The 14725-nt window shown below is 38.1% G+C and overlaps 1 protein-coding gene across 1 annotated transcript in view; it reads left to right on the forward strand.

Annotated features, from left to right (window-relative positions):
- RBKS (ribokinase) overlaps positions 1-14725 on the forward strand; it is a gene marked incomplete at its 5' end in the record, with an annotated part of 49876 nt that overhangs the window by 5858 nt on the left and 29293 nt on the right. The window contains 3 exons of the mRNA XM_009869585.1: positions 2600-2662; positions 9190-9354; positions 14280-14371. Of these exons, the coding sequence (XP_009867887.1) occupies positions 2600-2662; positions 9190-9354; positions 14280-14371 (320 nt within the window). The remainder of the gene's footprint in view (positions 1-2599; positions 2663-9189; positions 9355-14279; positions 14372-14725) is intronic.

Genomic DNA, 14725 nt, shown 5'->3' on the forward strand with positions numbered 1-14725 from the left:
AATACGGTTGAGAAAATGGGGACTTCTGAAATCAGCTGTACCACTATAAATAGAGTATGTTGTAACAAAATAAATGTTACTGCCTCTGCATGTCAAATGATTACATCAGTGTAAGTCACCTGAAGATAATGGACCATTTAACAATTATTTAAGCTGGTATTAATGATGGTAATGCCTAGTGAGAAACTGAAAAATCCAGTCGGATTATTAATTCTCAATTACCTGTTGGGAGAGGAGGGACAGAGTGGAAATGCGTTTGTTGACTCTGCATTCCACCTTTATTCTGTGAAATGACACGTACAGTCATTTTAGAGACTGTAGCCGATGTTTGTTAACACACATACACACAAAAATCAATGTTAAAAGGCTTTTGGGAAAAGGGAAAATGAAGCATTCACAATATTCTAGTATCTTTGCATGCTTTAACTCTAATTGTCACTCTCTTTTAAATGATTTATTGTATGCTGCTTAACTACATGATCACATTTTTGTCTACATGGCTTATCTCCTTCAGGGTGGACAAGGATGGACATCTGCAATCACTAAGTGGCAATTCAATATTCAGTGTATCTTTTCTGTTTGATGTGCAGCCACAAGCTTTATTTACTGCATTATTGGACTCCTGCTTTAAAGACAAAACTATCAGTATTTTGTGGGCTTTTTAATTATGCTTATCAGCATAGCATCTACATATTTCACGAATGTATATACAGGTTTATTCATTGCATGTCTTCCAACTTATGCAAGAAACCAGACAAGGTTACCATAAAACCAGTGTCTGTTAGTGTACTTCTCCAAAGCATTCCTACCTCATGAATAAAGTCTTTGATCATGTAAATAAAGCTATTATAATGCATAGCTCTTAATGAAAATGTATATTCCATAAAGAACCTTATGTTTCATATTTTCAGATTTAAATGATTGATCTTTCAATCTTAACATAATTTTAAAGTAGTCTTTATAGCAGCAAAAGAAAAATGTAGGAAGAAAAATGCAGAAATTCCATCATATTGCGCTTCATTGATACCTAGATAGATCCACTGGAGGTTCGTAAATGTTTAGGTCCAAGATACCAGTTTCTACTGATTGAGTTAAAAATATCTCAGAATGATGTGAGTTGTCACCTACAATGTTGATCAGCCCTGGAAAATAGGATGTGCTCCTGGTGATGCTGGTCTGGGATCCCAGTTTGCATTCCAACATTCGGAGGCAAGGGTGATTCAGTGTGCACAGGCCTTTTTGCTTAGGACCATCTTATTTCAGTCCCTGGCTTTCCATCTCACTTTAATCCTGTTATACATAAGGATGCCAGTTCTGCCAACTTTCATATCCTGGATCCTTGTTGTCTGTCTTCTTTATGTCACACTTCTGTTTTCTAACGCATCACCTTACTCCTTTTCTTTCCAATTCCCATCTGTTTTGTAATTTTCCCTTTTCCCAGTCTTCCTGTCTTCCGCAACGTATCGGCAGCCAGTGCTGCTGAGACCATTTAGACCTTTACTGATGTTATTCTCTCTTCCACATTTGAACAGGGCACTTTGCTGCTCATGCTGCTTATTTTCTGAAGGAAGAGCACTGAGAGGACACAAGTTCTCTGCTTTCAATTCCAGTGTGCAGATCTAGCTCATGGTGAAAAGAATCTGTAACTGCAAGGAAAGCTCTGCTCTCACCCTTGTAACTATGAGCTTTGTGGTGAGAGTATCTCCAAGACAAGTAGCTGCAAAACTCAATGAGCGTGACTGATACGTGTTTTTTCAGCCTTATTCCAATTTGAGCAGATTTTTAAATTGGCCACAAAAGACACATCTCGAGAAAGAAGCCAACTTTTGTCCAACATCGGTGTGTTCTAAAATGTTAGAACACTAGAACTTCTTAAACAAAAGGTTACCAGAACTGGTCTCAAATAATAGATTTTTCTCAAATACAGTTCATGTGGGGGAAAAAAACCCGCCAACTTTTTGGACAGTTTTCTACTGTAGTTTCACCTAACAAAAACCCACTTGTCATAGAAGGTTTCAGACTACTGATTAATATTTGAGAAATTTGCTAATGGCTAAACCCAGGTCCTTATAGTAGTAAATATAGAACAATTTTTATAATGGATGGTGCTGCTAGCCTCATTTCTAGTTAATTTATCTGAATAATAATCCTAAGAGGAAACATATAACCTCACAACTGCTTTTGTAGCACGTTAATATTACTGCCGAAATGCAAATCTACACAGAATTAAATGCTGTGTTGTTTTAATATTTTTGTTTTCTCCAGCCTTGACTCTATTGTTTCACTGGATAAAAGAAATACTTCTATGTAGGAGTAAAGTGCCTGAGAAGGCTGTATAAATAACATGCTTTCTCTAAAGCAGAGATGTAGCCAAATTAAAGAATGTTGGACTAGCATTTCTGTTTTGTGGGTGTAAATTAACACTTTTTGTTGTTGTTAGCTTCTCTGGCATTGTTGCACATGAAAGAGTAATTAGCATTTTTAAATTGCTAGAGGTTATGGGTTCATTTTAGATTTAATTCAATTAAATTGCATCACATGCTATTGGTTGAAAGTAATGTATTGAACTAATGCATGCTGTAACTTTTCCCTTTCTTAGCATTTGTAGGTCAGACTACAGATGCTGCTACTGGAACTGCTTCAATAATTGTCAACAGTGAAGGTACATATCTCTACTCCGAATTGTCCTCTTTGTTCTGCCTTGACAGCCATAAAGGAAATCTTTGCCATGTCACTCTTAATTGTGGAATTGTTTTTCCTATATCTTTTTTTTTTCATGATCTCATTCACATTTTGTTGCACCTCCCTTTATTACAGGCAGTGTTGTAGGATGAGGTGGCTGAAAGCAGCAGAATCAGACATTCAGATGAGCAGTGTGATAGCCATAATTCCATCAGCCAGCTGATCTATCTAGTTTTGCATTGGGCAGAATACACAGTGTAGCAGAAGGTTAGAGCTCCGCTTTTCCACCACGACTTGCCTAGTGCTTTTACTACGAGGAAAGGGTTTGCCTCCACAGCACACTGAGTCATTATGCCCTGAATCAGGAAAAGGAATTGTCCTTAGCATAAGTAGAAATATTTATGTTGATCTTGTACTGTTACCACAATTCTTGATCCCAGGTTGCATCTGCAGTGATGAATATGCAGTGAAATGGCATATTTGGGTTTTTTTCTGTGTTAATTTTCCTTAGCCTGTGCCTTTGCTCTCATATTGCAGGGGAAAAAGAAAAGATTGGGCTTGTTTTCATATTCTTCAACACTGCTAAATTATCCTCTGCAAACTTTCTGTTTATCTTTTCCTCAAGCAAGCAGTGCAATTGAGAGGTCTTAGGAGAAATGTGTGCGTCTGGCCCAAAATCTAGAGCTCAGGACTGATAAAGTTTTTGCAAACATAACAAATTAAGTGTGATTAGATTAGTTCACTTTTGGTGCAGCTGAGAGCCTTCGTTTGAACAGTTACCACAGCGTAGCTGACACATCACGCGAAGCTCCTATGTAACCTGATGGTAGTACATTGGGCTACAGCTGAAAATGGGAAAGGAAACATGACTATTCACTCCAGGAGCAAAACTGGGAAGGAACTGTGACTAAAGGCAAGTCTACACAGGAACATCCAGGAAAATTAGACGAATCTGCTGGGAGATGTGAGTTTAATTTTTCCTGAGTAAGATTAATCAAAGCCTCGCATGACAGCTCTAATTCAGAAATAAGGTAGCTCTAGTACATTGAGTCAACTGCCTCTTGCTTCCACCTCCTTCTCTGGGTTTGGATCAACAGGTAAGTTATCACAGCAGCTTTTAAGAACTTCTTTCTTATGCCACATACAGTCACTACTCTGGGCATTGTTAATAGGAGAGAGAGAATCCAGTAGCGCTCCCAGGCCTCACAGTTCTGTACGTGTAACCGTGTTTTGCACTGGGTTCATTGTCTGGAATAGTTGAGTGAGAAGCGTCTTGTTAGTTTCCAGTTCGTATTCATGGCCAATTAAGATGTTTTAAACTTGAACAAACAGAGGATGACCTGTTAAAATTATAACGCTGAATTTCTCTGAAGGGTAAGGAACAAAACCATCTTGTGAATTTAAAACCTCTAAAAGCACCAGGAAAGGAAAAAGGATTGTTCAGTGCCATGAGATTCACAGTGGTCTATCTTACATGTTGGCATCAGTGTGAATGGTCTCTGATAATCTTCTGATTCATAAAGTGAGATGAATAATGCATGATGTCATGTAGTTTGTTTATTTTGGAAAATGAAAAATCCTAAGTTAAGTTACTACTGGCCTCAGATTTCTCTTAAAATGTAGTAGAGGAGCAAACCTGGTCAGAGGTATGCTATAAAGCAAACAGATGCACAGAATTGGTAATGGTGGTGGTTGTTGCTTCTCTCTAAAACCATCTGGCGCCTGAATTGAGTAAATTGCAATAAAATAGCAGTACTTATGTGCTTTGCTATTGCAAGAGACACTTTTTTTTTTTTCCATGTAGAAACCTGGCTGATTTGACCTAAACAGGTTTTACAGCACTTTTCAAAGGACTTGTCTACACATGCATGTTTTACCACAGTGGTTGTGCTGGCATAGCTGAAACACAACAGCATTCAATGCACTGATGTAAAATAGTGTCTGCTAGCTGAAATTATACCTAAAAGGGAAGCATTTAAAGTCGGGAATGGTAATCGTGTTTTGTGTTAAGACAATGAGGGGCACGTAAACATAGGTATCGTCTCCTTAAATTGCCAAGTTTTAATTGCGGCAGTTTCACACACACCTAACCTGCACTTCATCTTGCCAATTCTTTACAAATACTGATACTTAGGAAAAATACCGACTCCAATCAACTGACTAAAGGCACAGGCGGAAGTAGGAGAGATACTTCAGCTACAGAGGGCAGAGTCAGAGGAGACTCTGAAGTAAACTTTCCCTGATGTTACCTGTGTCTGTCTATCTGGTGCTGCTGAAATTGCTGGGAAGATTTTTACTGGTTACTGAATTGCACAGCTACAGCTGACCCATTATTGTAATTGGCAAACTACTGAAAATGTGAAAATTATCAGGCACATTTGATAATCTCAGAGTGGCATTATATTCTGGGACAGTACAGTATAGTTTCAGTGAAAGATAGAGAAGTTAAATTCCTGCTTTACTGCAAAATGGTGGAGATGTGTTTAACAAGCTTACAGGGCTGCATGGAAAAATGTGTAGTTGAGACACTGCAAAGGTTCTCTCTGGGCTGGTCTCAGAAGTCTGTGTAGAAAATCTTTCTGGGAACTTATGTTCCTTTCAGTTATTATTCTCTTTTGTGCAACTGCCTCTTCAGATAGGTTTTGACTAAACACAAGCTTCAGTTTACCAGGACCCTGTACACTTCACATCTTTTCTTTGTCTCTTAAGGACAAAAGCTGGTACATCCAGCTGCTTTTCTTAGCATGTTTTCTTTGAGGTGCATCATGCCCTTTTGAATCCAGCTTTTGTTTCTCTTTTCATCCCATCATCTTCTTTCCACTGGCTCTGTCACCTAACACACCTTCTACTAACTATGTGCTGTTGAATGGTAAGAACTCCATAAAGTAATGATGTGTGGTCTACTTTTTCATACATATATATGGAAAAAAACCCTCACCTCTTTATGGGTACCTTTTTACGTCATTACCTGTGGAGTTCATTGCAGCTTTGTCCCCTTGTACTGAGTTTGATGGTGCTGTTAAGCTGGTCTGACTGGAGCAGTAGTGTGAACTAATCTGACAACTGCTGTGTTCACAGCAAATATTCAGTGGAGGGACAACAGGTGATGGCAGGTCATGATTAAAGTGCTCTGGATTACTGTAAGTTAGAACTTAAAGCTCACCTACACAGAACACTGTGAGATAACTCTCACTTGAGATAGGAATTGTGCTGACTTTATGATAAAGTTATTAATCATTTGTGAATATTGAATAGGCATTATTTTGTGAGTGAGTGTACCTTCAACAGCGAAGTGCTATGAGTATAAAAACATTCAAAATACATATTTAGATAACACTAAATAAACAAGGCAAACTAGAATACATAAGCCAGCTTGTTTGAATTATACTTTCCAAAGAGAAAATCTTTGTTTTGAACCTTCAGGGTTTTGAAGAGATGTCACCTGAGTTTTTATGGCATTTCTATGTATTAACATTCATCATGAACTTGAATGTTCTGTGTAAAAGACTATTCAATGCTTCTACATAGTAATTGCACAGAAATTATGATACCATGACACACCCAAAACTTGCCCTTGTATTCATGAACTATGTGATTTGGCAGCAAATGTTTTTCTTGTAACGTTCTCTTCTGGTCACAAGTATCTTTTTTCCCTATGAATTATTATGCAGAGGCTTTACAGCTATTGTTATAATTGCATTGTTTGATATTTTGGTGAGTTCTAAGCACTACTGATGGCTCCTAGGCTCATCATCCCATTTTAAAAAGTGATGGTTATTGCACTCTGGTGTTTACTGGTTTGCCTTTGATTTTTCTACTGGCACTTTTCATCTGGTGGTGTATATAAAATGACACTTCTAAAAAAAAAATTATCTTGAATTGCCCTTTTTCTAAGATATGACAGCAGCAGGTTTAGAAGCCCAACTGAGGACAGTATTTACATGTGCAGCATTCACGATATTTTAATTATTGATTGGACCCAGTCCCCATCTGGTGTAAATTTGCACAAGTTTATTAGTTTCATTTCGCTCTTATGGCTTATAGCAGCTCAATATTCTCACTGATGTCTGCAAAGCCTATATAAAATGTATAGATGCTTCCATCAAAATGGAGAATTTTCAGTCTAAGTAAAATGGTTAGAATTAACCGTAATGCAGTAAATATCGTTTTCTCATTCTTAGTGTAGGTAACATTTTACTGCACTTGAGCTGTTTCAGGGCTAGGTGTATGATTTAAGAGTTAAGAGATGCATAGACTTGTTCAGACAATAGTTTCTCTCTTCAAGCAGAGTATCTAGATATCTAAGATTAAAAAAACCTCTGAAAATACTTGTCTCTTCTCCTTACTGAAGGAACCTAGAAAACTGATTTTTAGAAATTACTTTTCTTAGCATTTTCTGGAATGTAGCATTTTTTTGAAAACTTTAAAAATTAGTTAATGTTGGACAAGATGAATCCCACCCCTCTTTGCCATCTGTCTTTAACTCTGTTGTCCCTGGTGCTGATTTCCCATCTGATTTCCCTGGCAAGAAATAATTGCTTTCAACAAAATGGTTGCTGGTAATTCAAAATGCTGTTATTAATTGTGAGTGCGTAGGTCCGGATTCTGTTTTCATGCACGCTGGGGTAAGTTTGTGGTGACTGCTGTCATTCACAGCTGATGTGGTCTGTATAACTAAGAACAGAACGTGGCTTTAACCCTCCAGCCTGCGTTCAAGTCTCTGACCATTCGTTGTTGCAACGGAAAGCTTCTGACTGTGATCCAGTGCAGCATGGTCTACCTTGAATTTGCACATATGGGTTTAAACAAACAGCCTTCCTTATCGCCTTGGGCCATTAGCTCTAAAGTCTAATAATAATATACATGTCAGTACAGCTAAATAGTTCAGCAAGATAACGCAGCAAGACATGTGGGTAGAGTCTGAGATTCTAGGTAGCACAGAGTCCAGGCAGAAATGAAACATGGTTTTGTTCCAGTGATTCCCTGCCTGTTATTGTTTGCACTGCTGCACCCTATAAGCTTTCAAAATATATGCTTGGCAAAATAGCTGCAATTTGCCTTTGAATATTTCCTCAACAGGATTTTAGTATCTTTGATAGCATTTACTTGTTGCAGAAGGTTTTTTGTTTTGGTTTAGTTTTTTTTATCCGAGATGCCCATCATTGTCTGCTGAAAAGCAGGGCGTTGTCTTTAAATGCTGAGGTTTTGCTTTTCATATGCAGCTGTTCTGTACCAAACCATTGACAGCAGAATTGCTTTGGAAAGCTTGGGCCCCTCCCTCTGAGATCACTATATTATTCTTTCCATTGTCCTGCTTTCTTTTCAGAACATATTCAGGGAGACAAGCTTTGCATGTTTCTTATTCAAAGGACTTTGAAGTCACATTCAACAAAAATAATGTATTTAAAAACATAAATATTTATTTACAGAGTAATTCTGTTCATTAGAGAACTGGTAGCCTTTAATGATTGGCAGTCCTTAAAGGAATCTTCAGCGGGGGCGGGCTGAGCCTGTAAATCAAGGAACAACTGACTTATTGAATTTAATACCTGAGTGATTAATAATAAATTTTAATTTGAAGGCACCCATGCCTGAAGGTCTCTAGGTTTTGTAACAAAGATTAAAAAAAGGAAAGAATGAAACAAAGAAGCTGCAATAAAATAAGGCAACTTGCATGTCTGAAGAAAAACAAAAGAATCTTTGGAACCTATGTAAATGAACCTCCTCACCTAACTGTAAAACAAACTACAAAGAATGAAAAAGTTCTTAAACATGCTTTGAGCTACTGCCATGCTCCTGCATGTATAGCTTTGCTTAGACCAGTCTACTGCCCAGCTTTAAATGCAGAAGAATCTGTCACCCACTGTCTTTACTCACTTCTGATAAAACTTTCCTTAGACACAGGCGTTACTTTTCTGGGGTTTGGTGGCAAGCTGATGGTTAGGGGCCCTAACTTGAAGTGTCGCAGGTAAGTAGAGCAAGCCTGCTTTTCTGAAATCTTAGGAACTTGCATAATTTTCACAGCTGTGTGAAATACTATCTGTTTCCAGCTGATGGGAAAATTCAAATTTCTATGGCATTTTTAGCATATGAACTCAGTAATTCCACTGATGCTTTTCTCTTCCAAGTGCTACTGGAATATTTTAGGAAAATGCAAATATCAGCCCTAGTGTATGTCCTCCATCTCCACTGTGACTACTAAGTGCTTCTTTAGAGTTCGTAGAAAACACTGAAATAAAACTGGGGAAAGCCCATACATTACTTTTCCCAAAGAAATATGTAACTTTATTTATTGTGCAGTGTAGCATTCATTAGTCTGTTGATCTTTTTGATTGTCTTCTGAAATCTTTGGATATTTGAAAATGTCAGCAATGCATACATTTTAGTAGGAGTTTTTTGGAAAGCAAATGGAAATACTCATCTGAAATGTATTGTAGAAAAGTAAGGAATTGTTTTACATACTTTACTGCAAAAGTTCATGTTAAAAGCACAATATCTTCTCTTTAGGACAGAATGTTATTGTCATAGTCCCAGGAGCCAACCTGCTTTTAAATTTTGAAGACCTGAAGAGGGCTTCTGATGTCATCTGTAAAGCCAAAGTGGTTGTTTGCCAGCTAGAGATAACCCCTGCTGTTTCTCTTGAAGCTCTGAAAATGGCACGTGCCAGTGGAGGTAACTTAATGGAAGCCGTTCTTTCTCTCTCATTCTGTTACATGAAAATTATTCTTTATTGTGCTTCCCAAATAAAGATCCCAAATAAAGATTCTGGTTTCTGTCATACTAGTTTTATTTAGAAATTAAACAATAGTCCAGAAATTCATGCTACTTGCTAATGAAAACTGAATTAAATTTTAAAATTTTGTGGTGGTTACCCTGAAGAGCAAATCAACCCATACCCTGATAATCTCCTGCATATGTCTGATGCTGCATTTCCTCCCATTTTCATGCTCTGACTAAATACAGTATCATATTATTGGGTCAGGAACTATGGGCCTGACTGATATTATTCCAGAGCAGAATGAGAGTAATGAATGCAAGTCAGTAAGGTTCCACACAAAGTAATGTGAATGAAATGACCTTAAAAACAGATTTATACCTTTGTTTTTGCAGCATAGCAGTAGGTATGGCTGTGGTTTCCTATATAGAAGTTGGCATACTTAAAGTAGAAAAAAAAATGCTTTTTCTTCTTAACCAAAATTCTTAGAGCGTGACTTGGCCTGCTGCCATTGAATAGACAGAGTCGTGGTCTGTGAAATTATTAGTAAATTGTTACTGTTCTGTACTCTTAAATGCAGGCCATTGTTCCTTCAGTGTAGCATGCATGTAGATAGAAGCTGACATTTTGCTTGAACAGGATGGGGTTTCACTACTGACATGTTTTCGTTATTTAAGTGCCTGTAATGCTTTCAGTTACTCAAGCATGATTACCCACACTATTTGAACACTAAGTAAATAATTATGCGAGTGAGGCATCCATATGAGATTAAAAATATGTCGTTCATGTCTATGCAGAAGATAAGACTGGGAGCAGACAGCTCACGTAGTATGGTCGCTCGCGCAGCGGGTCAGGGATGGAGCTGGCATCAGAACTAACTAGTTCCTTGCAGCCGGGCCCAGGCTTGCTCCGGCAGATCACAGCACGTCGGGAGTGTTGACTCTTCAGTCCTCCTTCTGCACCAAGAGCTGTTGTGCACCTGTTGTGTTCACACACCAGTGAAAATGTCCAGTGTAGCAGAACTTTGTGCATTGTGTTCATGTGTTCTCTGCTGATTCAGGCAGCTATTGTAGGGGCAAGACTGGGAGAGGTTGGCTCTGAAACTGTGGTGGCAATAGTCATGAACTCTCTAAACAGAACTGTGCATGAGGAAGAACTATTTTGACTTCTGTTTGAATTGTCAAAATGGGATTTGTGTAAATCAAAATAAAAATTAAAAACTTCAGAAAATTGAGTAGCACCTGGAATGCTTAAAATATATAGAGGGAGAAACTATAGAGCTTACTATATTTTTTCATTATGTTTTATGAAAATGGATAAAAGCATTCTTATATTAGTGGTTAATGGACTATAGTTGAGTCATGAGCCAACATCCATAACTTATTTGGTCTCCTTCTAACTCTATGCATATCTTTCGTAAGATGCTTCACACTGTTGTCACCCTCGTATGGCAAGGTGCCAGCCTGTAACAGAAGAGATAGGACTTTTTAATTTTTAAAAAAATCCAAACCTGATACATGGAACAGATGTGCGAGGATTTACCGACTGTAGACAGCACAATATATCAAAAAAAGCTAGGAGTTAACAGTAGGCCAGCTATAGTTCTCTGCTGCCAGTCTGCTATCACTGTGCAGCTCTCATATCAGAAAAGCTTCAGTTGCTTCTGCTTTCAAGCAATGGGCTACACATGTTCAAATGTCATGTGCAGTCAAATCTAAGTAAACAGCTGAGTTTGTAACACTGTAAAAATCTATCCTTAGCCAACTGTAAATTGTTAATGCAATTTCCCTTCTTTTAGCTTGCAATACCCTCATGTATAATGCAGTAGTGCATTTTAGGATGTGCACTAGACTATTTTTGTGTAAAACAGATGCATACCCAGATGCCTCAAACCTCTGTTTCAAGGATTTTTTTGCTTGTTTTTCTTCATTCTTGCTAAAAGAAATAAACAGTAAGATGGAGAAAGAATGTGGACACACAGGCAAGAACCCTTTTCTTGTGTTCAGTGATCACCTGGATCTCTAAGCTAGAGAGGGACAACTCATGTTTGGACACCCTTTCATTGTGGCACTGATTATTATCTTGTGGCAGTCTTGAGGGAAAGGAAAAGAGTGAGTAATTACATGAAGCAGGTATAAATTGTAGTGGAAATCTGACTCGAAAATTCTAGCTTTTTAATGGCCACATGTTGTGAAGTTGCTGCTGCTCCCAAGAGAGGGACCACTTCACTGATGGGCAAAATGTTATCAAAATCTATGAAGCAGTTTTGGGGCTTCTGTAATGACAGACTCTCTAAAACATGGCTGATAGTTTGCAGCCTATTAATACTCTAGTGAAGAATGGGCTGGAAGCAGCCTCAGTTATTAAAGTTCCATGTAATTTGCAAGTAAAAGGTCTATTTTTCAGGTGCTTCAACTATTTAATCTTGGGCTGCAATTTTTCGTATCAGTTTTTCGTGGTTAAACTCTTTGTAATATGTGCCAAAGCATTCCAGCTGCAGAAACCAGGCCTCCCACCCTACCCGCTTTTAAATTATAAATACAGGCTACCTTAAAATTTTCTTAAGACTTCATAGGAGGAGACCTTAAAGATAAGCCTGTACAAATAACATGGAAATCTGCCTCATTTTATCTGCCTTTGGAAGATAACTACTTTTCACAAAGACTTGAGAAAATTGTTAGAGCTTCCCAGCTAGCTTCCCTGCAGAGTCTGTCCACACAGGTGGTTGCTCATTTGGGAAGCATGAGTTTCCATGTAATTCCTGAATCTGTTTTTAGGCAACTTCTTTTATACTGCTAAAGGTCTCTTCTAGGCCCAGGAAGCGTGGAGTGGGAGCTTGCTTGATTTGAATACAGAAGAGACAAAGCTGGACAGGAATGCTGGGGAGGGAGAGTAGATCTTGGAAAAGGGAAGCGTAGGAGGGATTTGCTTGATTTTGAGGCTGGCAGAGGAAGAAGGAAGAGAGAGAGTGAATGGGGAGCAAAATTGGAACAGAGAACAGGATTTGTTGAAAAAAAATGGGAATATGGAGGTAGAATCAGGAAGTAGGTAGTGGAAGGGGTGAAATGAAGGCATAGGGGAGGGGACCTAAAGAGATGTAATGTGATAAAAGCTGAGTGAAAAGGGTTACTGCTGCATAATGCCTACACAGGGTGGCATAAAGAATGGAAACTAGGTGAGTAGAATGGACCTTAGCAAAGGACGAGAAAGAATTTGGGCAGAAAATAATTTGGTGTTCGTCAGGAGGACCAAACAATTATCCGGTTCACAAGCCATGCTTTTCTTCGTAGCCTGAAAGTGAATCTTAGGGTTCCTCTGACTCCTGCATGCTCAGTAGATGTTAAATATGGGAGCAAACTAATAGTGATGTATTACATCCTGTTCGTTTTGAGTCTGTATCACTTCAAACCTGTGTTAGAACACTTCCACTGCTGATTCTGACCTGTGTGTATATGTTGGTGTGATACCACCTGACAGAGTTTGTTTTCCAATATGTGCTGTTTGTTTGTTTTACCTAGGAAAGTATACCTTAAAGATTTGGGTTTTAAAAAAATCCACTTTATTAGGGCTGCAATTCAGAAAATAGGAAATGCAAGAGTTAAGGTTGCCTGTGAAACCTTAATTTGTCTCCTTTCTGCATATGTATTATGCTGCAGTCTTTAATTATGTGATCACATGCTGTTTTGCAGTGGTATGTGATCATATAATTAAAGAGTTTATTATAATACATACTGTATCGTAATAATACAAGGGAGCCAAATTAAGATTTCAATGGAAATCCTAATCCTAGCATTTTCTGACTTCTGAGTAAATGTCTTTGTTGCTTTAATACTCTTCTTAACAAGGCAGGTAGAGAGGCCAGATAAAGTTGTATAGTCAAAGCCTAAAACTTTCAGAGTGCTAATCCCAAAGGTCATCTTCTAAACTTCTTGGTACTCAAATTTTAGAAGTCTCTGCAGCTTTCTGTTTCACGGCATTAACTGGGATTCAGAAGTGTTCAGTGGTTCTGAATATGTGCCTAGGAGTAAAAATTTAGGTGTCCAAGTTGTAAGATTTGATCACTTACTAGAAGGAATATTTCTAAAGTTAGAGAGTGTGCTTTATAGAAAAATGATGGCCTTGCGGTTAAGATGCAGAGGTATTAATCATAAAATTGGCAAAGTGAGAAACCAAGTCTGCAGACTTCCTGTGTTAACAGTGAGTAAGTCACTTAGACTGTCCTCATGACAAACCTTTTCTGCTCTTACACAGGGCCTTAGGCTACAGTTTAAAGTTACATTAACTAACATATTCTACCACGTGTTAAGTTTAGGTCTAGCTCTGCCAGATAGCACATTAAAAATACACAGTGCCTTGTCTACGCTACAGTTTTATAATGTGGCAGTTTGAACAAGTTAGGTAACACATTCAGAAGCGCGTTTAACTCCTTGTCTGGACATGCCCTCCATTACTCCATACCTCTCTTTCTTCATGTACAGGACACAGATAACAACAGCAAAAAAAAATTTTAGAACTAAATCAGTTCTTGTAAAGCTTACTAAACTCCTGGAAGAAGCATCACCAGTTAAACAAATCGCATTACTGTCTAAGGCTTTTTTGCCTTTTAAAAATGTATTTAATAATTCCTTGGTTACTTTTTCTGTTGCTCTTGTATCATGTTCCCTTCATGACAGGTGCCTGCACAAGTATTGGAAGGGAACCTTAATACTATAAACTAATCTTAGTAGTTCTATAAAATCAGGACACAGAAACTAAGGGCCATTTGTATGTTGATAATAAACTTCAGGGCTTGTGAATTAACTACAGTGGTGTTTCAGGTGATACTTTATGAATCTAAACCACAAGAGATTTAGATTTTCTTTTTCTTATTCTTTTTTTTCAGTAAAGACTTTATTTAATCCAGCTCCAGCCCTTGCTGACCTAGATCCACAATTTTATACCCAGTCTGATATCTTCTGCTGCAATGAAACGGAGGTAATGTTCATATGTCGTGTTAAAGGAGTCTTAACCAGTAAAATTTCAGAGGAATTCTGTTCTCAGACATACAGCATAGGGGGCAGGAAAACTGAGGCATGCTCCTCTTACATAGGACTGTTGGAGGTGACAAGTTTAATCCCTGACCTAATGAGCAAAGAGGAGTACTCTAGAATACCTTTAGATTGCACTCAAAATGAAAAGAATTTTTTTCAGTGGGAAAGTTGTGTCCAGCCTTCCTTACAGGCAGATGAGTAAATCAAATCCATAAAAGGACACTTTTAAAATGTTATCACCGAGTGGTAAATATTAAACTAGATCCTTGTCCCTGTTCTGCGAGTCTCTTGATACGAT

The sequence above is a fragment of the Apaloderma vittatum genome, unplaced genomic scaffold (genome assembly GCF_000703405.1).
Source record: "Apaloderma vittatum isolate BGI_N311 unplaced genomic scaffold, ASM70340v1 scaffold12675, whole genome shotgun sequence".
Lineage (NCBI taxonomy): Eukaryota > Metazoa > Chordata > Aves > Trogoniformes > Trogonidae > Apaloderma > Apaloderma vittatum.